The 25,448-nt window shown below is 49.3% G+C and overlaps 1 protein-coding gene across 2 annotated transcripts in view; it reads right to left on the bottom strand.

Moving 5' to 3' along the window:
* GALNT15 (polypeptide N-acetylgalactosaminyltransferase 15) overlaps positions 1-24,377 on the bottom strand; it is a 47,357-nt gene extending 22,980 nt beyond the window's left edge. The window contains exons 1-3 of one of the 2 annotated variants that reach the window (XM_058729816.1): positions 23,040-24,377; positions 4,462-4,628; positions 1,642-1,846 (exon numbers count right to left, since the gene is read on the bottom strand). In XM_058729816.1, the coding sequence (XP_058585799.1) occupies positions 1,642-1,846; positions 4,462-4,628; positions 23,040-23,584 (917 nt within the window). In that variant the 5' untranslated portion in view covers positions 23,585-24,377. The remainder of the gene's footprint in view (positions 1-1,641; positions 1,847-4,461; positions 4,629-23,039) is intronic. The other variant, XM_058729817.1, reaches the window with a different exon arrangement.
* Between the last annotated feature and the right edge of the window lie 1,071 nt (positions 24,378-25,448).

Here is a 25,448-nt window from a genome sequence, read left to right on the forward strand (position 1 = left end):
GTGGACCCAGAGTTGGAACACCTGGCTCACCTGCAGAGTCTCTGTGTGCCCTTGCAGATCATTTCACCCCAGGGAGCCCCAACATCCCTCTCTGTGAAACGGGAGCAGAATTAGCCGCCTGAGACATCTCACGAGGAGGGCAGGTCAATGAAGAATTATACGAAAGCGATCTGTTAGGGTTATGCATACATATGGCTTAATAATATATGACCAGGCTCCTAAATGTCTGCATAAAAGAAAACAGCCCAGCTATTGAGTGCCTGTATGACCCTGAGGGGTCTCCTTGCCCTCCTAGGAACTCGGTTTTTTTCAGCAGTGCAATCCTGAGGTAGGACTAGATGGTTTTACAGGTCCCTCCGAAAGCCATCTGTCTATGCAGGGAATAGGCAGGACCAACTTTAGGTCCTGCTCCAAAGATACACGGTCCTTGTGATTTTGAGAGGAGAATCCAAGATGGCAGAGTTGCAGGCTTCGCGTGTTTGCTTGCCTTGGTCTTGGTGCTGGATTTATGCACGTTTCCTTTTCTTCTGAGATAATAGCCAGGGATGGGCGGTAATCTGCGTCATGGTCCTGCATAATTAATCCTTCTTGATTTCGCTTGAGCTCTGATGGTTCTTTATTAAAAAGGAATTGCTGGACTATTAACAATTTGCATTGTGCTGCTTGAAAGCTCCTCCGTCTAGTGGAATATGCTAATTCCTCTACCTCCTCGTCCAGTAATGACTTTTTTTTATATGTGGTCATCCCCAACTTCAAAGGAGACAGCGAACATTTACCAGGGGAAGGAATGCAAGAATAGAAGTCATAAGGCTTGGTTCTAGCATCAGCCCTGTCTGGCGGGGCATCGTCAGAAGCAATCATTTGTTGAACCCCTACTGTGTAATAGGCCTCTGCAAACCCCACGGGCTGGTCCAAGGTGGGCTAGCCACCAGGTTTTGCTTTTCCTTAGTGGGATATTCAGGTTGAAGAAAATGGTCGACAAGACATGTTTAGAAACTGTATAAGGAGAGCAGGAAGTGGGGGAGTAAATGACAGTAAGATGGGGAAAGAAGAATGGAAAATGGTCAAAGAAGAAATTTTAAATGTTTGGCTAATGCAATTGTCTCTGACTGCACATTCCTGAGGCCTTGGTTAGAACATTAGAGACCCCTCATCCAGAAAAGCAATGCTGGTTCTTGATAGAAGTTTAGCAATCACCGGGTCTAATGCTTTCTTTTTAGGGATAAGTACCTATGAGCAAAGTATAAAGACTTTTTCTCAGGTTATATTACAATCTTGATTAAAATTGCTCACTTTTCATCAAACAGAGTGATAACCATGGTAAGATGTTACCCTATCCAGGAGTATTTGCAACTTAATAGAAGCTGTTCTCCAGGCCTCAGTCTTTGTGTCTAGAAGGCAGCAAACAAGGCAGATGGACTGGAGAACCTCTAACTTCCCTTCCAACGTTACCTCCTTGTGCTTTTGAAAAGGCTCAAACTCAAACATCAGAAAAAAAACAATGACACATGCTGCTGTCTAATGGCGGAGGAGACTTGGGGACTCTTTCAGTGGTGGATAGATGCTCTGTGAGTGGCTGAGGCTGCCGATAATTTCTCCCAATCCCACCTCTTCCTCCCCAGACCTCAGGGGCGAAGTTACCTGTCACCAGCTATTCTGCTGAGGAGGGGCTCCAGCCAGCCCGGGTGACACTCACAGTGGGAATCCATGAAGACCAGCACATCCCCGGTGGCCCTGGTGGCCCCCAGCATCCGAGCCCCGATGGCCCCCAGCCTCTTGTTGCTCCTGAGCAACTTCACCCCCTCCAGCCTGGCCACGTATTCGCTGAGAGAAGACTTGAGTTGTCCTGGAATTGACAGAGTCATGGTCAGTGGGGTCACAGACACCACAGCCGGTGAAATTGTGACGACTGTCACTAGGATCACTATCAGCAATTCTCTTGGGAGCTGGGGTGAGCATAACGTCCTGAGACTGAGATACATTCCACTGTGGCTGTTGCTAGGATGTAAGTTGCTTAGTTAGTTTGGGGTGGGTCAGTATTCTCTCTGGTAAAAACCAGCAGAGATGGTCATAAAACCAGGAGAGGAGAGAAGTGGCTAACCTTCTCTAACTGCAGCAGTGAGGGTATGCAGATACTGTTGGTGCCCTACGCAGATGCCCTAGGGTCCCTTTTACTGGTTTGGTTTTGGTTTTCATGTAGCTGTGGGTTTACTACTAATTGTAGTCTGCATCCTTCTCTGGAGACAGGCCCTTGGATATGGACCTGCCTCTCCTGTGAGTGCCAGAGAGTCATGCAGAACACCACCCTTGGCCCCACGTGCCCAGGGCCAATGACCAAACAGTGCAGGGTTACCAAAACCCGCTTTCTTGCCCCAAGGCAGGACAGATCCTGAGGTGCAGCTTGCACTGCAGAGCTGTCTGTGGGATCGGGCTGTGGCTGGACTTCATCTGAAACCTCATCTTGGTTTAGCTCCTTCCTCTCCTTCTCCTACTTCCCCCACTCTTCTATGGGGTTCCCCTGAGAGTGCAGTGCCCCCCAAATCACGAGCACATGAATCTCATCTCAGGCTCCACTTCTAAGAAATCTGACCTAAGACAGTGGTTCAAGACAGAGGGTCCGTGAAATGTGGCTGCTGGCGGGCCATTGGTGGTGCTGGCCAAAGTGGTCTCCTTGTAGTGGTAGGGGTGGGTGGGCAGCACAGTGGGTCGAAGAGAATGAGCCAAGAATCTAGACTTTCTTTAGGAACAATGATTCCATAGGGGATAAAGAATGAGGGAGGCTTCTTAGGTTTTTCATGTAAGATAAGAAAAGCTGTGTGTGTGTGTGTGTGTGTGTGTGTGTGTGTGTGTGCGTGCACACATACGCCAAGATGAACAAGCCAGTGGAGACCAAAGGAATAATGTATTCAGAAAGAAGTAGCGTCCTCCATGAAGTCGTGGAAATGGGGCGCCCCTAATCACTGAACTAAGACGTTCTCAAGGGCAGGGATCGTACCTCACCCATTTCCACTGCTCTGAGCCCTAGCACAGGGCTGGCCTATGGTAGGCATTCAGTGCGTGTGTGTTGAACAGAACTAAGCCAAAGAGCAAGGATTTCCTCAGTTCCTCAGCCCAGAGACAGTCTTGACAGGGATACACGCAGCCCTGCTGCTTTGGTGACTGGGTCTCCGGTGAGGGGAGGCTCAGGCAGTCTTTTTAAAGCTCCACCTTTTAAACAGCATGTGGCTCCCCAAGGAGACTTTTCTGCAGAGGAAACTGTCGAGCAGTGGATGGATTTCCAGTCACTTGGCTGTTGAATTTCTTGGTGGTAAAATTTTTTGCCTATTTATTACTTTATAATTATTTTTCTGGTAAGCTTATTAGCCCCAGGTCCATTCCCTAGAGAAGGACATCTATTAGCAAAGCTATTAAAATTTCTGAACTTGGATATGTGAAAAACAGCCCGATGGTGACTCCACTGTATTGAACACTGCTGGTTGTCTTATCCAACATTCATTCCCCACCCCCCACCCTACTAGAAGAAGCTTGACTTTGTTCAGTGCAGCTAAAATCACTCACTTACCCCAAGACTCCCTTGCTACTAGTAATAGACTTTTGATCCAACACTGGTAGAAATATACAGACATATGGGCCTGAAGCCCCCCAAAGAAAAGCAGTGTTTCTCAAAGTGCAGTACATAAACCAGCAGCATCCCCATCACCTGAAATATCGTTAGAAATGCATATTCTTGGGCCCAATACCAGAATTGGGGGCTCTCTGGGGGAAAAGCTAGCAATCAGTGTTTTAGCAAGCCCGGTGATTCTGATGTACATTCAAGCTTGAGAACCGCTGAACCTTCTTCTGTCTCCATCATCTTTTAGTGACTCAGTCATGCAATGGGCTGGTCCCTAGTAGTGAGTTTCCCGTCAGTGTAAACATCTGAGCAGATTCTGCGAGTCTAGGCTCTGGGCCCGACTCTGCTGCGCTTGGCCTGACTCAGTCCTGGTCAAGTCTCATCTCTAGGCCTCAGCTTCCTCATCTGAAAAATGAATGGATTAGGCTAACCAAGAGTGATTTAATGACTAATCCGCTCAAGTGCATCACCCAGTGTCTAGGAGGCAGTGAGCACATATGAATGGCTACCCTGCTGTGATTCTAGAGTGTCTTGGGAAGAAGCGTATTAGGATGTGTGGAGGTTGGGACTGGGAGATACCTCCCTGGGATCAGGCTGGAGTTACTTCCCCGGACTCTGGCTCAGACCTCTTTGCCTTGCTTGGTGGCTGTGCTCTCTATGCCTTCTCCCCCTATTTCCTTACTGGTTGCCCCTGGGGCTCTTCACTCATGAGTTACCTGCACCTGAATCCTCATCTGGAGGTATGCTTCTGGGAACCTGGCCTCCAGGGGTTCCAAACCCCAGTCTTTGCATGGGAACCCCCCCAGGGTCCAGGCCCACCCAAAGAGCTGAGAGGAGCCCATAGCCACCTTGCTGGCTGAGGTCGTCCACCAGGATGATCTCCTTCAGGAAGGCCCTGGGCACCGTGTCAAGGATACTGTGCACGGTTCTCAGGAGGGTGGACCAGGCCTCGTCGTGGAAACAGAGGATGATGCTGGCTGTGGGCAGGCTCTCCTCGGGGTGCTGTTGCAGACACCTGAAGGGCAGAGAACCAGAAGAACAAAATAAACATTGGACGGCCTCTAACTCCCTCCCTAGGGCCTGACTGGAGCTGCTTTAACCAGACGGCTCACCCCCTCCCCCAACTTAGTAGCTGTCTCTCTGGGTTTGCTTGAAACTTCCGTGTAAAGAGAACCCATCACACCCTCGCAGTGGTGCTATGATCTCCCAGTCCTCATATCCCAGGAGCATCTTGACAGTGTTTAATCCACGTCTCTCTCATAGCAGTTGAGAGGTGTTTCCACCACTCCCAGGAGACGGCTGTCCTAATCTGTAAAATGGGAATAAAGGACATCACCCACCTCACGGAGCTGTTGTTAGGCTTGAATAGGACGAGGTACACAGTGCGTGTCTTATGAACACAAATTATCATTCATTGAAGGGCAGAAACACTATTCTCTTTGTGTCTGCTTCCATACAGTCTAGCATAGCACCTGGCACATAATAAATGTTAAGTATTATTCTTATTCTTGCGGAAGGACAAGGATTGAACATGTGCGAGGGCCAACAAAATGCCAGACCCTTTACACATATTACTGCTTGTTTACACTAAAATACGTCTTTGGTTTGGGCTTTTACCCCCAATTTGGGGGATAAGGAAACCGAGGCTCAGAGAATGGGCAAGACTTATCAAATGTCACAGTACCAGTAAGTGGCAGAGAGCTTCAAAGCTGTCGTGCCCTTTCCCCTCTGCTGGTTCGTGGCTGGACAGATGGGAGTGTGAGGAGCTCCCTCCTCCAGGCCATTTGCAGGCCTGTCCGGTTCCCTCCTTCCTTTGCAGATGAGCACGATGCTTTGGATTTGCTTTGCCCTGCCTCTGCTGAGGGTTCCGACTGAGACCACAGTGGAATGAATTATAACAACAACGGGATGCGTAGAGCAGTGCGTGACTCACAACTATTCACGGAGGCACTTGTTTTCCTAGGTAGCTTCTAAATGTCCCTCCGTGGAGGAGTATTTGCTTTTGAGTAGGGGTTATCTCAGGGACCTCAAACTTCCGACACCTAAAGGCAATTGTGATGGTCAAAGTGCATGCGGTTCTTAGTCTGACAGCCGGACTAAGGCTGGCCCCGCCTGAGAGAATACCAGTCTGCCCCATTGGCTCACCATCCCTCTGCCTGGCACCGTGCTAACCAAGGCTGAAACCCTCCGTGTGCAGGACACCCGCATGTGACTCGGGAAAAATCCTATCGCAGGCGGTGAAGGGAATTGATAGTCAGGAAGAGCTTTAAGGTAACAGTAAAACAGAAATCCTAGATTTCAAAAAAAAAAAAATGAACATCTCATAAACTAGCTGTGCCGGTTACTTTATTAGGTTCTGTATGTATGCACTCTTTCTTTCCATAAAGGATTTGAAGTCACTCAAAAGGAATACGTACAATCAAATAATGGTAATATAAAAGTAAGGATGAAAATCAGGAGTAGGGAAATACAAGCAAGAGTAGAAAGTCAACATTTGGAGAAAGAACATAAATATATAGGCCATAAGGGCCTGGGTGTTTCCAGAAAGAATTTTAAGTGTGAGCTTCCTAGTAGCCAAAGGAAAACAGGAGGTTTATTCTGCAACGGAATTGACACCATCGGAGAGGTTACATCCCAGATTTTTTAAGGGAAAGTGATGTTCTTTCTAATACTTCTTTTAAAAATAACTTTTATTTTGAAATAGTTTAAGACTCAAGAAGTTGCAAAGATAGTACAGAGAGTTCCTGTGTTATCATCACCCAGCTTCCCCCAGTGATGATATGTTACGTAACCATCCACCAGGAGCAAAATCAGGAATTTCACACGGTTCAGATACTATTAGCTCAAATACAGACCTTATCTGAACTTCACCAGTTGTTACATCCAGCACTAGTTTTTAAGAGAAATTCCTATGGACTTTAGAGAGAAGTCCCTAAATGGGTGACAGCGTGCTTAGCAGCATGCCTGTGACAAATGAAATAATGAATTTTATATGCACTTTTACAGTCTGCTTTCAGGGCTGTTCAGATAACAGGTCCAAAGGGGAACCCATTCCCGTAAGGTTTTTGGAAGATAAAGGGGTCCCCAGCGCATATTGTGGGCTATGCGGAGGTATTTTACCCCTTCATCTCCTCCCCCCATTCCCCCCTCCTTTCTCCCCAAACCCCGGTGGAACTTTTCTCCCCCACCCCACTGACTTTGAGAATTTCCACTCTGCCCTCAGAATTGCTCTAGACCTGTTCACAAACAGATTCAAAATTTCCTTTGTGTCCTCTCTATTTCCTTTGTGGTTGAGAGTGTAGGCAAATCCCGGAGTCCTAGGACGGGGGCATCTGGTGGCTGTGAAAAGAAATCATGCCTCCTTCGTGAATCCAGTAGGTACTGAAAACATCACTAGGGCAATGGCTTGGGGTCATGCTTGGGGACAGAGAGGCCTGCATATGGCATTCTTGAGGCTGCAGTTTTTTCATTTGTTTGTTTTTAATGTTTATTTATTTTTGAGAGAGAGGCAGACAGAGCGAGAGCAGAGGAGGGGCAGAGAGAGAGGGAGACCCAGAATCCGAAGCAGGCTCCAGGCTCCGAGCTGTCAGCACAGAGCCCGATGCGGGGCTCAAACTCACAAACCATAGGATCATGACCTGAGCTGAAGTCAGACACTTAACAGGACTGAGCCACCCAGGTGCCCCGGGGGCTGCAGTTTTACTGGGACTGAAGTCTGTCACCTTGGTGCAGAACATGGCCTTGTCTTTTCTGTCCCCAGTCCATAGAATGCGAGCATTGGAAACAGCAGTGTGTGGTGCGTGTGTCCTTGAAGAAAGGTGCTTAAAGAGCTTATACTTTAGGATCATATTTAGATTTGAATCTTCACCTTGCTGCTTCCTAACCCCTTGGGTAATATACCCGATATTTATAAGCCTTCATTTCCTCATCTGAACACTGGATGATATTTACCCCTTGGGTCTGTTGTGAGAACGTAAGCCTTTTTTTGAGCATGTCATAGGCTTAACCTCAGTTTTCTCATCTGTAAAATGGGGTTGTTGGGAGGGCCAAATGAGTTAATACATATAAAGTACTCATAGTAAGAGTTCAATAAATGTTCATTTTTATTATTTCTTACAAGCCTTCTGTGTGCCAGGATACCTCACTACCTGAATTTGTTTGTCTATAAAATGAGGATAACACATAGATTTACTTTACGGGGCTATGTAAAGATTATATAAACAAAGATGTGTGTTGTGTGCTTTGTCCATACAAGCTTTCAATAAATGGAAGCTGTTGCCATTACTCAGGTTAGTGTTGTGTGCGGGCTGGTTTCCGGTGTTGCTTTCTATCGTGGTAGAAGACTGGTCAGGTGTTCTAAAAATAAGGACTGCTGGTACTTGTAGGATTTTCCCACGTGCTATGTCATTTAATGCTCACTCCCATCGCGGGGCTTTTGCATTGCCCAACTCCAGTGGGTGCCACACTCATAGAATGCCACGTGATGGTGCCCCTTGGAGTTGTGCAGCATGACGGTAGCATCCACCACAGAGGATTCCAGGCAAAGAAAGCCATATGAGTGATTGGAGTTCATCCAGATCCCCTGCCGGACCCACTCTCTGTAGAACACCAGCCTACAATCGCCCAGGCAGCCATTGGGAACAAGGGCCTCCCAGCCCCTTTGTTCATCCAAGTGGCTTAGGTGGCTTCCATTTTGTTTTGTAAAAATACAGGATGAACTCTCCTCAAGAGAGTAAGGCTTGTGATAGCAAGTATCCACTCACTCCTTAACTGACGTGAGTGTGAGAGGCTTGGGAGATTCTGATGGAACAGTAAGGAATGGTCCGGATCATGGGGCCCTGATCACCTGTGTCTGGGAACCCTGGGCCCCTGATGTCACCACGGGGATACTAGGTCCCTAAGGAGAGAGAGGGCACAAAGAAGGAGGTGGGAAATGGGGAAAGGAAGGCAGTTGGCACTAAAAGCCTGCCGTATGCTTCACAATATACCCATGCTTCCTCCCCACCTCCCACCAATCTTACAGAGCTTTGGAGGGTGGAGAGCGAGGGGTGTGGTAGGCCAGAACTAGGGAGAGAGCTTGAGCAGTGATTCAGAGAAGTTGCTGGAAGCCTCTAAAAAAGCAAGCAAGCAAACAAAACAAACCCTCTAAAATCCAGCCAACAAAGATTGTTAAAGGGGGGCCTTAAAGTTTATCTAGGCCACCTCCTCCTTGCAAGTGCTCCTTGGTCGGGTACAGAGTGAGCACACACTCAAACGTCCGCAGAGACTGGCATACATCCAGAGGACAGCAACCTGGCCCCGTGGGGGCTGCGCAGTGAGCTGAAGATCACATGCCTCACCCGCCACCCCCCACCCGCCACCCTCCCCAAGAGCAGCCAATGTTACTAGGAGGAAATTCAGTCCAGTGTTGCTGGATCTTTCTGATTTTCAGAAAGAGCCATAAACCTGAATTATTTATGGGAAATCTCTTGGTTTGATTAAAAAAAAATTTTTTTTGAGGGGTACCTGCGTGGCTCAGTCGGTTGAGTGTCCGACTTCGGCTCAGGTCATGATCTTGCAGTCATGAGTTTGAGCCCCGCGTCTGGCTCTGTGCTGACAGTTCAGAGCCTGGAGCCTGTTTTGGATTCTGTGTCTCCCTCTCTCTCTGTCCCTCCCCTGCTTGTGCTCTGTCTCTGTCTCAAGTAAATAAATGTTAAAATTTTTTTTTTTTAATTTTTGAGAGAAGGAGAGAGAGAGCAAGAGGAGGAGAGGGGAAGAGGGAGAGAGAAAGAATCCCAAGCAGGCTCCATGATCAGCGTGGAGCCCGACACAGAGCTCAATCCCATGACACTGGGATCATGACCTGAGCTGAAATCAAGAGTTAGACACTCAACCGACTGAGCCACCCAGGTGCCCCAAATCTGTCAATTTTTAAATATTGGTCACTCTTCCAATATTAAAAAAAAAAAGACTATGGCCTAGCTGGCTCAGTCAGTAGAGTATATGACTCTTGATCTCAGAGCTGTGGGTTCAAGCCCCATGTTGGGTATAGAGATTACTTACAAATAAAATCTTAAACAAAAACAACTGTGGCCAAACCACATGTCTGTGACAACTTGCGAACTGTCATTTGGTGACATCTGAGTTACCCCTGACTCCTGTGACTCCTGTCTTTCATCCCAGGCAAAAATTTGCCTTCTGTGCTTCTTTTCCCTCTAAGACCCTCGTGCTTGGAGCCAGCAAGTGCTATGATTAGAGCCCGAGCCGGGGTACTGGTCTGGAGGGAAGAGTGTGAGACGAGGTGTCAGAGAGCATGTGCCGTGTGCACTGAAGAAGACCTACGTCGTGCTCAGACTTCTGAATCCCCTGTGAGGAAGGGAAATAAGGGACTTTGAGCAGGTCTGTCTCTTCTCTGGGGCCCAGTTTCCATATCTGATGAGGGAGGAGTTCACTCACTGCACAGTGTCTAAAGACATTTCCAGCTTTGTCGTCTACACTCTGTTCTCTCATTGTCTACAATGGGGGACTGGGGAAATTAGGGTGGACCGTGTGATATTGTAGAGTCTTATTAATATTCCTTAAAGCCACCACTTAATGAGTTTTCTCTTCCTGTGTACCAGGTGCTGTGCTAAATACATGCATTATCACATCTAATCCTCCCAAGTGCATTTTGAAATAGGTCTTTTCACGTGTGCAGAGATGGTCACCATAATTCTGTCCACCCTCACATGCATGTTCCTTTGAGACGTGACTGTGACGCTTTTCTCACTGAGAAGTGCAACCTATTTCTCCACCCCCCGAACCTAGCTGGTCTTGTGATTTTTTCTGATGGATAGAATGTACTGGAAGTGATGTTCTCTCAAGATTAGGTTCCCAGGGGCCTTGCCGCTTCCACTGGCTGCCATAAACTGCAATGCCAGGAAGGCTATCTACTCTAACAGAGGGTGAGAGGCCACTTGGAGAAAAGCTGAGGTTCCCCAGAAGACAACCAGCATCGGCTGCCAGGTACGTGAGTGAGGCCATCTTGGATCGCTCAGTCCCAGTTAGCCTCCAGAGGACAGCAGCCACAGGAAGGACCCCAGGTGGGGCTGGCAGAAGAAATGCCCAGCTCAGTCCAGCCTAATTATAGAATCATGGGTAAATGGTTATCGTTTTAAGCTACTAGTGTTTTGAAGTAATGATTGCATTGAGACGTAATTCACACCTCATAAAATCCACCCTTAAAAAAGTATACAATTCAGTGGTTTCTAGTATCTTCACAAACCTGTTCATCTACTACTGCTATCTAATTTCAGAATATTTTCTTTTTAGATTTTTAAAAATATTTCTTTCTTATTTTTGAGAGAGAGAGAGGAAAAAAACATGAGTGGGGAGGGGCAGAAGGACAGGGGGGTGCAGAGGGTCTGAAACAGGCTCAATGTTGACAGCAGAGAGCCAGATGCAGGGCTCAAACTCATGAACCGCGAGATCATGGCCCGAACTGAAGTTGGACGCTTAACCAACTGATCCACCCAGGTGCCCCCCCAGAATATTTTCATCACCCCAAAAGAAACCCATTACCCATTAGCAGTTACTCCCCATCCCTCTGTCATCCACGCCAGCCCCAGGCAAACACTAATGTACTTTCTGTCTGTATAGACTTCCCTACTCTGGACACTTTATACGTATGAATGGAATCACACAGTACGTGGCCTTTTGTGACTGGCTTCTTTCACTTAGCATAATGTTCTCAAGGTTCATCATGTTGTAGCGTGTATTAGTACGTCACTCTTTTTTACTGCCAAATAATATTCGTTGTTTGAATACACCACGTTTTATTTATCTGTTTGTCAGCTGATGGGCATTTGTTTCCATTTTCGGTTGTTTTGAATAACGCTGCAATGAAAATTCATGCACAAGTTGTTATGAACTCATCAAACAAGTTTTTGGGAACATATGAACTATGTTTTCAGTTCTCTTGGTTGTATACCCAGGATTGGCATTTCCAAGTCATGTGGTAACCGTTAAGCGTTTTGAGGAGCTGCCAGACTATTTTCCAAAGCAGCTGCACCACTTTGCAACCCCACCAGCAATGTGTGAGGATTTCAACCTCTTCACATCCTTGTCAGCACTTGTCATTGTCTGTCTTTTTTATTATAGCCATTCTAGTGGGGGGTGAAGTGGTATCTACTGTGGTTTTCATTTGTGTTTCCCTGCTAACTAATGGCTTGAACATCTTTTCATGTGTTTTTTGGCCATTTCCATGTATTCCTTGGAGTAATACCTATTCAAATCTTTGCCTATTTTTTAAATATAAATTTTTATTTATATTTGAGAGAGAGAGAGAGAGAGATAATTGACAGTGTGTGAGTGGGGAAGAGGCAGATATAGATGGAGACAGAATCTGAAGCAGGCTCCAAGCTCCCAGCTGTCAACACAGAGCCCGATGTGGGTTCAAACTCACAAGTCGTGAGATCATGACCTGAGCCAAAGTCAGATGCTTAACTGACTGAGCCACCCAGGCTTCTGGAAATCTTTGCCTATTTCTAAATTAGGTGTCATTTTGCTGAGTTGTAAGGGTTCTTTATGTATTCTGAAACAAACCCCTTATTAGATTTGTAAATATTTTCTCCCATTCTTGGGTTGTATTTTCGCTGTCTTGAAGCACAACACTTTTAATTTTCATGAAGTTCAGTTTATCTGTTTTTTTAAGCCATGGAATTTTGAGGTGGTGTGTGTGCAGCACTAAATAATGGGTTCATATTCCCATTTTAAAGATGAGGAAACTAGAGCCCAGAGAGCCTAAGTTACACAGCAGATAGCAGATGGCCAGTCTGACTCTACACCTAATGCTCTTAACCAGTATAGATATCGCTATTTTTGACGAAAGTGCTGACAGAATGTTCTGGATTCAGAGTCATGAGGCTTGGGTCCCACTGTCCGGATCAAAGTGACAATGATGGAGGGTTATCTGAAGAATACGCAATCCATTGATTCCTTCACATGTTCTGGGCTGTCTACACTGATTCGTTAAGGTCCTCAGAAAGCACTGTCTTGGCTGCCTTAGAAATGTGCTTATGTGGAGTCATGCTTGGCATCACTCTCTCAGCTTTCATCAGGTTTATGAAACCTGCTTTGCATTACAGAGGGAAACTGTTGAGGCTGTCGTGTCCTCTATCACTGACTATTCCCTCTACTCAGCTTTGAAGGCAAATTCCTTTCAGGCAGAAGTGTCGGGAAAAGGCACTTTTCTTCCTCTGAGGACTTGGTATGTTTTCTCCTCATGAGCAATAAGGATCATGATATATCTAAGGTGTTTCCTTTCTCAGTTTGGCTGCCAGGAAGCTCAGAGTAAGGAAATAGGATATTCAGTCACCAAGACGGTTCTACGGGTTGTCTGTCTTCATTTTAATTTTCTCTTTGATCCTGACCTTCCATCGTCCAACTGGTTGTTTAACAGATATTTACTGACAAGCTTATATGCATGAGGACTAAAATAGATAAGATCATTGCAGCAGAATCGTGATGCCCCAGCCATATCCCCTTCGGCCCTATCAATGTAGTACAGAACAGCCTGCCTTCCAATCGTGTGAGGGCTTTCTCTGACTGCTGGAGATGCTCTCTTCAAGCAGGCCCGAAGAGCTGGAGAATTAACCTCCCACCCACCCCTGACAGCTGTCCTCAGCCAGCGATGAGAAAGAGGTGGCATATTAATACCCAGCAACCCCTGACCCTAAGGAGGTCTAACACATGGAGCTGCGTGTGCCACAGCCTCTCCCAGATTCCCCCACAGGCCGAGCTCTAGCTCTAGTTAACCACCGAGGTAACTGCCTTGAAAACACACCTTTCGTTGCTGTCCTATTTTCTGCTCCACATTGCCAGTCCCCTACCGGTGCTCCCTGACATCATCTGCAAAACAAATGCTTGTCTCAGGGTTTGTTTTGGAGGAACCCAAGTTCAGATAGTCTCTGGTGTCATGGAGCTTACGTCCTATTAAGCGGATGACCAAATAATTATTTAACCACTGTAGCAAGTGCTCCAAGGAGATCCTCAGGGAGTGGGGCAGCAGTGATATGACAGGCAAGACCTGAAGGGTGGGTAGGAGGCAGTTGAAGGAAGGTGTGTGGGTGGGGAACAGTGTTCCTGACAGGTGTCATAGCGTCTGCTAAGGCCTAGAGGTAAAAAGGAGCTTGGTGTATACCAGTAACTGAAGGAAGGTGTTCCAAAGTATACTTCCCCTTATCTTGATTAACATCATATTAATAGCGATTTTCTATTTTATGATGTATTTTTAAATCCTTTGAGGGATGAAGGTAGGTAGGTAAACAAACAAGTGAGCAAAAGGTAAATGGTCCATGCAAGTGGCCCCGGGCAAGTCACTTCACCTGCCCACGTCTCGCATCCTTTCTGTCGAGTGGGGATGCACATTCTTCCTGCTCTATCTGTGCCATGGCTCTGTTGGGGGGAATCAGTGGGGCGGTGCTTTCGGACATTGCAGAGCAGTGTCCAAATGTGACAGGTAGTTGTGAAAAGGACCCATGAAGAAATGCACATTCTTCTTATTAGCTAATAGGGTTACGTTCTTTGTTCTTCAACCATATATCTGGTGGATATTTTACTATCTCAGTTCGTATACATGAAAAGCTCACCTGACCTCATGTGTCCATCTTCTGAGTGGCAGCAGTGGGGAAGGAAAGACCAAGGGCTTTGGAATCCAATCAACTCGGCTTTGAATCCTGGTTCTGCTATTTACATCCCCTAATTAGTCAACACAAGGATGCTGTTACTTTTCGATAGCCCAGGGGAACTTCTTGGATTAAAGGGATCGTCCTGGCTCTAGAGAGCTGCTGAATACAAGTTAGTTTCATATCTTCACACTCCAAGATCAGGGGAGTCCGGGTCTGGCTTTATACATAGATGCATGCCCTCTCTGCATGCAGCTCCAGGGTCCCCTGTGAACTCAGAGAATGCATTTGGATGATGATTCTGGAGAGGATGAGTCACAGCTTTGCGCCAGATGGCCTGGCTGTGGCACAAACACCGCCCCCACCCTTTCCTCACCTGGCCAGGGTAGAAAGCTTTCTGCTGGGTTTTCTGTCTTGGGGTTACTGACCTCCAGCTTCTGCCAAATCAGCAGAAGTCCCCCACGCAGACGAGTTTCCATATCGCTGCCCTGAGCCCAGCGATGTAACAACCTGGTTGCTTATCTGTATCCCTCAACTCACCCCAAGCTCCTTGGGTTTGGGGCGGGGTCCTGCTCACCTTCTCACCTTTGATAGTTGCTAAATAATTATTTGTTCAGTGAATGAAGGTAGACACTGTTCTTGCTCACAAGGAGCATATAGACTGGTTGTCTATATAAATGGGAGGGTAATAACCGTAGACTCAGTTCTCCACAATCTGTGAAAATCCCAATGTTTAGTACATTTTGTCTGTAGTTAATGGGGCTCATCTTGGGAACACCAATTTCCAGGCCATGCCTGGAGACACAAGGGCTGGGACATGGCCTGGGGATGATCCTGTGAGGGATGGACAGTGTTCCTATGAATGAGAGGGAAGTATGTTCAGGCTGGAGCCTGTGGGTAAGGCTAATGCTGCCAGCCTATCATTCCCCAGAGTTAGAGAGAAGTCATACGAGGGGCACACAGTCTCTTTGTAGGGTCCTCAGAAGCCTCACAGCCTCCTTCTAGGGGCTCCAGGCATCCTTAGCTTTGCTCTGATTCTGGCTCCTCAGCCCTGGACTAAAAGTGGGCACTGACAGGTAGTCGCTGGTCTGAACACTGACCAGAGCCTATGAAGCATCCTGGCACAGTAGTTTCCCCTAACAGGCATAGCCTCCCCCAAATAATGGCCAAGTGAAACTTCCAGATCCTTTGTCTCAAGGAGTTTGATATTCAGACGTACAGAGAGGATCAGCAGTTGGTAGCAGGTCACAGGACAGGCAGTAAGTCAAAGGTGAGGCAGCAGAAGCCAAGAGGTAGCCCAGTGCCTCTCACACGTTAACCTGTACCTGTACCACCGGGGCATCTCCATAAATGCAGATTTGGATCTAGGAGGTCTGGGTGGAGCCTGAGGTTCTGCATCTCAGGTGATCCCGATGCTGCTGGGCCTCCAGACCAGAGCTTGAGTAGAGGACAATGGTTGTTAGTGACGAGACACCAGCAAGTAAGTGGCCATGAGGGCGATATGAGCAGGCTCCAGGGACGCCAACTGCTGGAGGACATCAGGAAGGCTGAGCCCTAGAAGTACCATGGCTTGTGAGTGTCTTTCCTGTCCTCCTCCTATACCCCCTGCAGTCCTCCCTGGACTGTCCCTGTTCCTCACTTCCTGTGCAAACTACAGGAACCCCACCACCTGCAGTAACACCAGTGTTTCTGCTCCTTTTCACCTAAAAGGGCCTTGGCAGGAGTTCTCAGCCTGGCTGCACATTAGAATCACTTAGGAGAGTCCCCTCGAACTGTATCTAATTGGTTGGTCTGGGGTGGAGCCTGGGTGTGATGATTTATAAAATTCTGCAGCTGATTCCAATGTGCAGGCAGGGCGGTGAACCATTGGCCTCATCAGCATTTCTCAAGCTCTGACATGAATATAAATCAGCTAGAGATCTTGTTAAAAATAGAGATTTTCATCTAGTAGGTCTGAGTGGGGCTTGAAAGTCTGCATTTTTGATGCTGCAGGTCTGAGGACCATACTTTCAGCGGAAATAGCAGTTTCCTTAAGAATTAAACAAGATAAGATGCAGGTTGACCACCTCTGATCTAATCCCCAAGCCTAACCCGAAGCGCAAAGCAAGACTCTACTGTATTGGCTACCACGGGCACATTTGATCTCAAGGGGTTACATTTTTTTTTTAATGTTTATTTATTTTTGAGAGAGAGGGAGACAGAGTGTGAGCATGGGAGGGGCAGAGAGAGAGGGAGACACAGAATTCGAAGCAGGCTCCAGGCTCCCAAGCTGTCAGCACAGAGCCCGACCGGGGCTTGAACTCATGAGTCTCAAACCGTGAGGCCATGACCTAAGCCGAAGTCGGACGCTCAACTGACTGAGCCACCCAGGCGCCCCGTGATCTCAAAGGGTTATACTCAGCCTTGTCTACACCACAGGCACTGAGGATGGGTGGAGATCTGGGGACGCACGGCTCCCAGCCCTGGCTACACTGGGCTTGAGGGCTGAAAGCTTGGTACTTGTGAGTTCCCCTTGTGACCTGGCTGGCCGGGCGCCAGAACAAGCACGCCTACTCACCACACTGGGTTGTCTTCCCTCCTTTCCTGAGTGGGAGGGTAGATAAGCTGAGTTCCAGCACCAGGTGTTTGCCCCAGCCTGCTCCTTCCTGCTCTCCCCTGCGAGCCCCCACTGCAGGGCCGCACCTACTCACTCCGATTTATTGGTGCCCTGCCAGCCGTCTTCTCTGACTTTTGTAGCCCAGGTGTCAGGGCCAACATAGGGGTGGGGAGACATGCTGGAGTGGCTCCCTGCCTGCCTGGAACTCGACTGACCTGACCGGAAGGTAGACTGCACCACCACCTTCTCCTTGACAATATAGAGCTGCTGCCAAAGCGGCCTCTGGGCGGGAGGGAGGGAACGAAGCGGAGGATACCCCTTCCTATGTCTTCCCACTGCCTGTGAAATGCCATTGCCCACCTGGTGCCCCACAGCGTTGCTTCTCAGCCCCGGCTGCGCATCAGAACTACCTGGGGAGGCCCAGGCCCCTCCCCAGACCAACTAAATAAGAATCCCTGGTAGTGGGACCCCAGTATGGGTCGTTTGTAACACTTACCAGGGGCTTCCAGTGTGCCACCAAGTGAGTGATGATTTAGCAGCCCACGGGGTAGAAAATAACTCTTTGATCAGAGAAAGGACAATGACGTGATGTCCACAGCTGCCTGCTCTGGCTTTTCTCCATCTTTCAATTCACTCCTAGACCCTATACTCCAGAATATGATAAGGACAACTTCCGTTTGGACTTGAGTTCCGGGGCGGGGGTGGGGGGAGAGCATCAACATTTTATCTCATTTAACCTACAACCCCACGCAAGGGTGTTATTTTATCTACATTTTACAGTTGAGGAAACTGAGGCTTAGAGAGGCTGAGAGATTATGCAAGGTCACACAGTAAGAGATGGGGCCGGGTTTCGGCCCCAGGTTTCCTGTTCTTTGGGCATGTGAGTTAGTCACAGTTGCCGGTATATAAACCAGGCTAACACGGGCCAAAATATGAACCCAAGTTATAAACTGATGCGAGTAGGTAGGTAGCACAGAGCCAGCAATAGCCGAGCTGACATTTATATTTAAGTACAAAACTCCAGGTCATGAAGGGGACTGTGTGGCTCACTACTTCTCTTTTCTATTTTCCAATCCCGCGACTCCCTTCTCTGTGGAATCTTGCAGAGCTCTACTACCTCTCTGCTCATTGTCTGTATCAGTGGTTCCCCAAACTAACATCAGCTTTTTAAAATTCAGATCACTGCATTCCAAATCAGAACTATGGGGAGTCTCTAGAAAAGTGGTCTGAAAATCTACATTTTTAACAAGCAATGTGGGGGAATCCACAAGTACATACTTGGCAAACCAGCGATAAAGCCCCTTGCTGCTCAAAAACGTGGCCTGTGGACCAACAACACCGGTACTGACTGGGAGCTTGATAGAAGTGTAGCATCTTGGGTGGAACCCCTAGCCTACTACATTAGACTGTGCATTTTAATGAGATTCCCCGGGGCAAGGGGTTTGCATACACTTGAAAGTCTGAGAAGCGTGGCTCTGTCCAACCTGTTAGATACAAAGAGTGCCCACACATCAGCAGCATGAACGTCTCCCAGGAAACTTGTCGAAACAAAATTCTCGGGCCCCACCCTTGACCCTTGAGTCAGGTACTGTAGGAGAGGAGGCCAGGAAGCTGCATTATAGCAAGCCCTCTCGGTGGTCCCATGTGAACTCAGGTTTGAGAGCCACTGCCTAGATCAGATTACAGAGCCCTTTCTCAGTGGGGAGCCTCTTTGATGCAGGCAATCTTTGCCCTACGCTAGGCCCCAGGATGATCAAGGAGAGCTGGGCTCGGAAGAGCCTTGAAAGCTGTTGTGCCACAGGAGGCTGAAGGGCAAGGCCTGCTCCTCCCCGACCCCCTCTGTGAGAGCAGCTTTGAGGCGCCGAGTCAGTCCTAGTCTTCAGTCTGGGGCTCCCATGTGGGCCCCTCTTTACTTCCTCTATATATTCATTCGCTATTCCCGCACCTGCCCCAGGACCCAGCCCTCCACACAACACAGCCACTCCCCGGAGCTTCCTCTGTTCTTGTAAAGAATGCATTGGTCAGCACGCATGGAGTTCACATTTCCCCAGTGATGTCATGCTATGGACCCCTTTTCTGCGCCTTACTTGTGTCACTCAGCATGGTACTTGAAGGTCTCCCTCCACCGGGTATTGTGCACCGAGTCTGTTGCTTCTACGTCCCGCCGTGTCTCTGGGCTGTGCCCAGCTTCCCTGGTGCCCACTCATGACGTGTCCAGGTGGTTTCCAACTCTTCAGTGCCACCAAGGATGCTGTGACAGACATCCTCCTCCGTGTCTCCCTGAGGACCAGTGTGAGCTCTCCCTAATTTATAGGTGGAAAAACTTGAAATTCTTCTAGCCTAAGTGACTTGCCCAGAAAGTACAACGTGGTGGTTAAGAACATGGCTTTGCAGCCAGAGAAAGACAGATATCATATGATTTCACTCAGATGTGGAATTTGAGAAACTTAGCAGATGATCATAGAGGAAGGAAAGGAAAAATAAGATAAAAACAGAGAAGGAGGCAAGCCATAAGAGACTCCGAAATACAGAGAACAGGGCACCTGTGTGGCTCAGTCAGTTAAGCGTCCGACTTTGGCTCAGGTCATGATCTCATGGCTTGTGGGTTTGAGCCCCGCATAGGGCTCTGTGCTGACAGCTCAGAGCCCGGAGCCTGTTTCAGATTCTGTCTCCCTCTCTCTCTGACCACCCGCCCCCATTCACACTTTGTCTCTCTCCCTCCCTCAAGTATAAATAAACATTAAAAAAATTTTAATACAAAGAACAGAGGGTTGACGGGGTGGGAGGGTGGGGAAAATGGGTGATGGGCATTAAGAAGGGCACTTGTAATGAGCACTGGGTGTTGTATGTAAATGATGAATCATTGGATTCTACTCCTAAAGCCAAGGCCACACTGTATCACACTGTATGTTATCTAACTTGAGAATAACAAAACAAAACAAACAAACAGAAAGAACATGACTTTGGTGTCAGACACACCTGGTCAGATAACCTGGCCCCAGTCCCTTCACCTTTCTGTTTCTCAGTTTACACATCTGTAAAATGGAAATATTAATGGTATCCAGCTTATGGGTTCATTAGGAAGATTAAGTGAATGAAAACCACTTAGCAGGGTTCCTAGCACATAGTAAGTGCTCAGATAAAAGTTCACCGTAATTTTACCTTTCTTTCCAGAGTTTGCCTTTTGACCTTTTACACTGACTTTTTTCTCTGTCTTGGTCTTGCATTATTACTAACTTCCTGGCATGCTCCTTTTCAAAATGACCTCCAGCAGTGACCCCGGAGGTACTCAGAAAAAAGCCTGTGGCCTGGATGGGGGTGATGAGCAAAGGCCAGGGCTGGTCTAGAGGTTTCGGTGCACAAAGGGCGCGCGGGACTAGCCCAAGTTGGGACAGGCTTGCGCAAAGCCCTGGGGTGGGTGGTGCTTGGCACACTCCAGCAGAAGGCAGAGGGACTGGGGTCTCCAGAGTTCTCCCAACCCTGGTGGGAAAGCAGAGCAGGACTCGCACAGAGTAGGTGCTTAACATATGGCCGTTCTTTTATAAGCTGAATTTTGGCCTGGTTTTAAAGCGCTGACAGTAGGAGAGTTCTGTCACCCTGGGGGGACAGTGGGGGCTTGTTGCCTCAGTTTGCAGAGGATCCCTTGTATGTCCTGAGAGGGGCCAGAAGAGACACCCAGCACCTAAACTGCAGAGGGTAGAGGAGAGGCTGGGGGCCAAGGCCCAGACCGCACAGGCTGCAGGGAGCAGCTGCGACCAGCAGAGGGCGCCACACACCTCTAGACAGAACCGATGGCTGTGGTTAGAACCGGGGCAAGGGGAGGGAAGTATGGGGCGGGGAGACCAACCGTCCAGGTTTGCCAGGGACCGGGAGGCGTCCCAGTCCGGGGAGACCGAGACAAACTGAGCCGAGGTGGTCACCCTGGCTTGAAGCAGTGACCACTGAAGTGGTGCGCACGCGATGTCAGTGCACGTCGCACACGTGACACAAAATGTGCCCACATTCACAGCGCAGGCGCGCAACACCTACCAGGCACTTCACACCAGAAGCATAACACACACAACACACTTGCACACACACACGTACAACGCTCCCAACGCCTTTCTAACCTACGTGCACCACACGCACACACAACGCCTGTGTGCTTCGCACTGCACGAAGAGCACACACAGCACACCTACCCGTGTACAACTCTAACAAGGCGTTTATACCACACATGCGAGTCGCACACTCACACAGGCACATCAAACACACGTAGCCCGGGCACAACACAACATACATGCACACACGTCCCGCAAAAACGCATACACAACAAAAGCCAAATCACAACACACGTGCGCGCGTCACACCAGGGCGAAACATACGCAATCACGCGTGTACCACACACGCCACTGCACCTATCAATGTGCACACGCGCATAAGGACACGGACACATCCACACACACGTGCACGTGTGATTACACGTGCACAACTCACACCGCAACGCACGCGGGTACTAGGCACGCGGGCACCACGTAATCCACTACGCGCACGTACTACACGCAGCACACGTACGTTCGCCACACACGATACAGTGCGTGTACGACACACTCACGCACAACTATATGCAACGTACCCACAGAACTTCATAGTCACAACGCACTTGCATAATGCAGAGACACACATACACGCCTCTGGGTGGCCAGAGACCCTCTTGCTTGAGGCAATGCTTCTTATCAGCAAAATGAAGATACTCATTTTTGTCTTAGGCCAAAGAGAAAGATGTATCCAAAGACTTTGAGAACAGTACGTTCACTCATTCGGCAATCACTCGCTTCCTGTGTGCGTGGCAGGGACCCCGGCATCGATCAAACCAATATGTCAGCGACCGTTTGGCTTTGGTTGTAGTGAGCGTTATGAATTAAAACTGCCGAGAGCACAAAATTGCAATGGGGTGGGCCTGGCTGGGTCTGCAAGTTTCCTGAAAACAGCTGTTGAAGCCAAGACCTGAAGTTGGAGCAGCAGGGTTGGGGTGGGTATGAGAGAGGCGCCCACGCACACCATCTGAGAAGCCGGTCTCGGGTGCTGACCTGCATTTGCGTGACCCCGAGGGTGACTGCCAAGTGGCCAGACCGACAGGAACCCCACCAGGGATCAGAGGAGTACACTGTCTTGCTCTTGACCGCGGCTCTAGATGGATCCACTCACTCGGAAGGTCTGAACGTGGGTTTGCTTCGTGAGAAGCACTCTGGGCTCTAGGAAGAGCAGTGGCTTACAGGGAAGGGTTTTTTCCCAGAGCTAACCAGTCGCACCGGCCCCGGATGCCCGACTGGGGCCCTCCTCTGCAGCCAGCCACAGTAAGGGAGGGGGAGGACAGGGGATGCACAAGGGGAGCTCAGCATCTCCTGGGTATAGCCTGGATGCACTCTCCAGCTTGGCTTCTGGGGGTGGGGCTACCCCGCCAGGTCAGGCTGCAGCACCACGGCATTCTAGCTCCTGCGCACTGGTACTGTCCCCTTAAGTCTAATGGGGTGGCAGTTCAGGCACACTGGAGCTTCTTCCTTCCTGGATTCAAATCCCTGCCTTGGCACCTGCTAGCTGTGTGATGGTGGGCAAGTTACTCAGCCTCTCTGTGCCTTGTTTTCATACCTGTAAAATAAGCCTGATGGTAATAATAGCACTCATCTTGTAAGGACTGATAGACGAACAGCTCTTAGATTAAAATCAGGCACATGGAAGGAGTCACGTAAATGTTAGCTGCGATTGTTACTTTGACCCAAAATGAAAGCAAACCCTAACAACAATCATAATATCAAAACGTCCTGGAGGCGGGGTGTTAGAACTGGAAGGTGGGTTGGAGAACATCTGCCCCAAGCTCCTGTGTGGTGTATGGATAAAGCTGTTTGACCTGATAGTCCTGAGACAGAAGGACTAGAACCAGGATGGGGAAGGGAAGAACCAGTAAGAGCTCCCCTTTTCCTCACCTGCAGGGCTGGGTAAATCAGAGTTTCCCACTCAGTGGGTCTGGGATGCGGTCTGAGACTCTGCGTTTCTAACAAGTCCCCAGGTTACGCTGCTGCGGCTGGTCCAGGGACCACACCTTGGGAACTGCTGCCCTAAGGACAGCCGGTGGCAGAAAGTTGGCATTCCTGGGTCTGTTGATGATGCCTCAGTACCTGGGGGAAGGGGAAGCCAGGGCCTTACTTACAGTGGATGCCGTACCTCGGGCAGCGCCCTCTGCAGGGGGATGCGGGCACTGAGCACCTCCTCCAGGCTGAGTGGGGTCAGCTCATCTTCAGATACCTCCCCATCTTCCTCCTCGGCCCCCCGGTCCCTCTCTGGGGCCTCCTCATCCTGCCTTCTGCTGGGCTGTCTGATGAGCCGGTAGCTGCCACCTTTCCTGCCCTGGGTCTTGTTCCTTCTGGCCCTGGGTGAGGCCACGGCCACCAGGAGCTGATCCTCCCGCAGTGAGATAAAGGGGGGCAGGCCCTCCAGGGGGCTGTACTCTTGGCCCTCATCCTCGGCCTCCAGCACCCATTCCTGGGATTCCCCGAAGTCCAGGCGATACCCAGCACCTGGGCTGTGTTGGGTGGCCAGGACTGTGACCGCGTGGTGCGGGGCGTGCGGGGGAGGGTGCAGCATGGCCACCATCAGCAGCACGCATCCCAGCATCAGTAAGAGCAGCAGGAATTGCAGTCTGCACGGCCCATGCCTGCATCGCTTCCTTAGGAGCATGTTGCTGGAACTTGCCATATGCAACAGGTCATATTCAAGTTCGTGTCCTCCTCCTGCTCCAGGTTCCTTCGGGCTTGCAGGAGAACCTGGCTTCCTAGTTCCACCTGGAAGTTTTTTGCTGGTCACTTAACCTGCTCCTTTTTTTCCCATCTGACATTTGCCAACAGCATGTGTAAGACTGACTTCCACTTATAATCAGAAAGCCACGGGACCTCTCTGAGTGGATTTCTGTATTGCCTTCTGAGAGCCCATTCACAGGGACTTCAAATTGAATTGTTTGGCCCCTTTTACCCCCTTTTTCTCCTAAGGAAAAAAAAAGATTATTCCATTCTGCTCAGGTGTTTAGTCCCACGTGTTTCGTCTCCCCCCTTGCATGAATGGTCAGGTTGCTAGGCGATGTCTGGAGAGGCAGCTGGTGGGTCCTCAGTCCAGCAGCGCTGACAGTGGTCCTCCTTTGGACGCTTCAAGTCAGGTCAGATCAACAGATGTGAAGCCGGCAGGCAGCGCCTGATTTCCTTTCACACATAGCTCTGCGCTCAGCTGAGAGCCCTCTGCCAGACACAGCCCCAGCCAAGCCAAGCCTCGCTCCTGGTCCTAATGCCCTCACTGTTCCCGGGGCTTTGCACAATCCCGCAGCGCACAGCTCCAGGGCAAAATATAAACCGTCACTGCTAGGACCAAACCCAAACAGGAACATCCCAGAAGTTCAGATCTGAATCTCGTTCATAGTTCATAGGAAGACTTCTTTCCCCCACCCACAGGGGAAGGAAATAGTACTCCCTCCTGGTTTCAGAAAGCCTGTGCCTGTGGCATAGATGCAAACAGCTGTCTGTTTGTACCCTCAGCCTCCCACAAGCGATGTGTGAAGTTAGGCTAGACTCTCCCTCCTTGCTGGGGACCACTGTCCTTGTCCCTCTGAAAATGACGGAAGCTGGGGGGGGGGGGAGACGCTCCTGTATGCCCCTCCTGCCACCAAAGCATCTGAAGGCACTGGCCACTAAGCAGGGGCATCCGGTGAGGAGTGTTCCTTCAGTTGTAAAACCTCCTTCATCCAACCAACAGATGTTGACGCGCACCTACTATGTGCCAAAACTATTCCGGGACTGGGAGTCCAGCAATGAATAAAGCACCAAAATTTGTGCTTCATGGAGTTTACCTTCTAGTGGGAGAGGCAGACAGAGAATTAATTCAGAAAGGCAGTGGGTCAGGGGTGATACGGGCGAAGGAGAAAAGTAAAGCAGGGAAAGGGGCTGGAGAGCATGAGCTGGGGACTGACAGGGGACACTGAGTGGTGAGGGGAGGCTTCACAGAAGAGCTAGCATCTGTGTGAGAAGGAGGGGCAGGCAGTGATGTGAGGATGAGCATTTGGGGCAGGGGGCATAGCAAATGTGAAGGTCCTGTGGCAAGCACGTGCCAGGCCTTTGGAGGAGCAGAGAGAACCAGTGTGGCAGGAGCAGAATGAGGAGGGCAGAGTGGGATGGAAAACAGGACGAAAGAGGTAAGGTGGGGGCAGGAGGTGAGGGGGGATCCTACGGGACATCGGAGTGCATCGTAGGAATTTTGGCTTCTCTTCTTTCCTCTGAGTAAGATGTGAGCCCTTGGAGGGCTGTGAGCGGAGGACAGACACAATTGACTCAGATTTAAATGGGATCGCTCTGGCTGCTGTGTTGGAATCAGACTGGGGGAGCAAAGGGCAGAAGCAGGGAGTCAAGTCAGGCTAACATTATTGCAGCGAGAAACGATGAGGGTGTGGACCAAAGTGGCATCAGTGGAGGAGGTGTGGAGTAGGCAACTACTGGACATATTTTTTTAATGTTTATTTATTTGTTTATTTTGAGAGAGAGAGAGGGAGGGGGAGTGGGAGAGGGGCAGAGAGAGGGGG

Source organism: Neofelis nebulosa, chromosome 5 (genome assembly GCF_028018385.1).
Source record: "Neofelis nebulosa isolate mNeoNeb1 chromosome 5, mNeoNeb1.pri, whole genome shotgun sequence".
Taxonomy (NCBI): domain Eukaryota; kingdom Metazoa; phylum Chordata; class Mammalia; order Carnivora; family Felidae; genus Neofelis; species Neofelis nebulosa.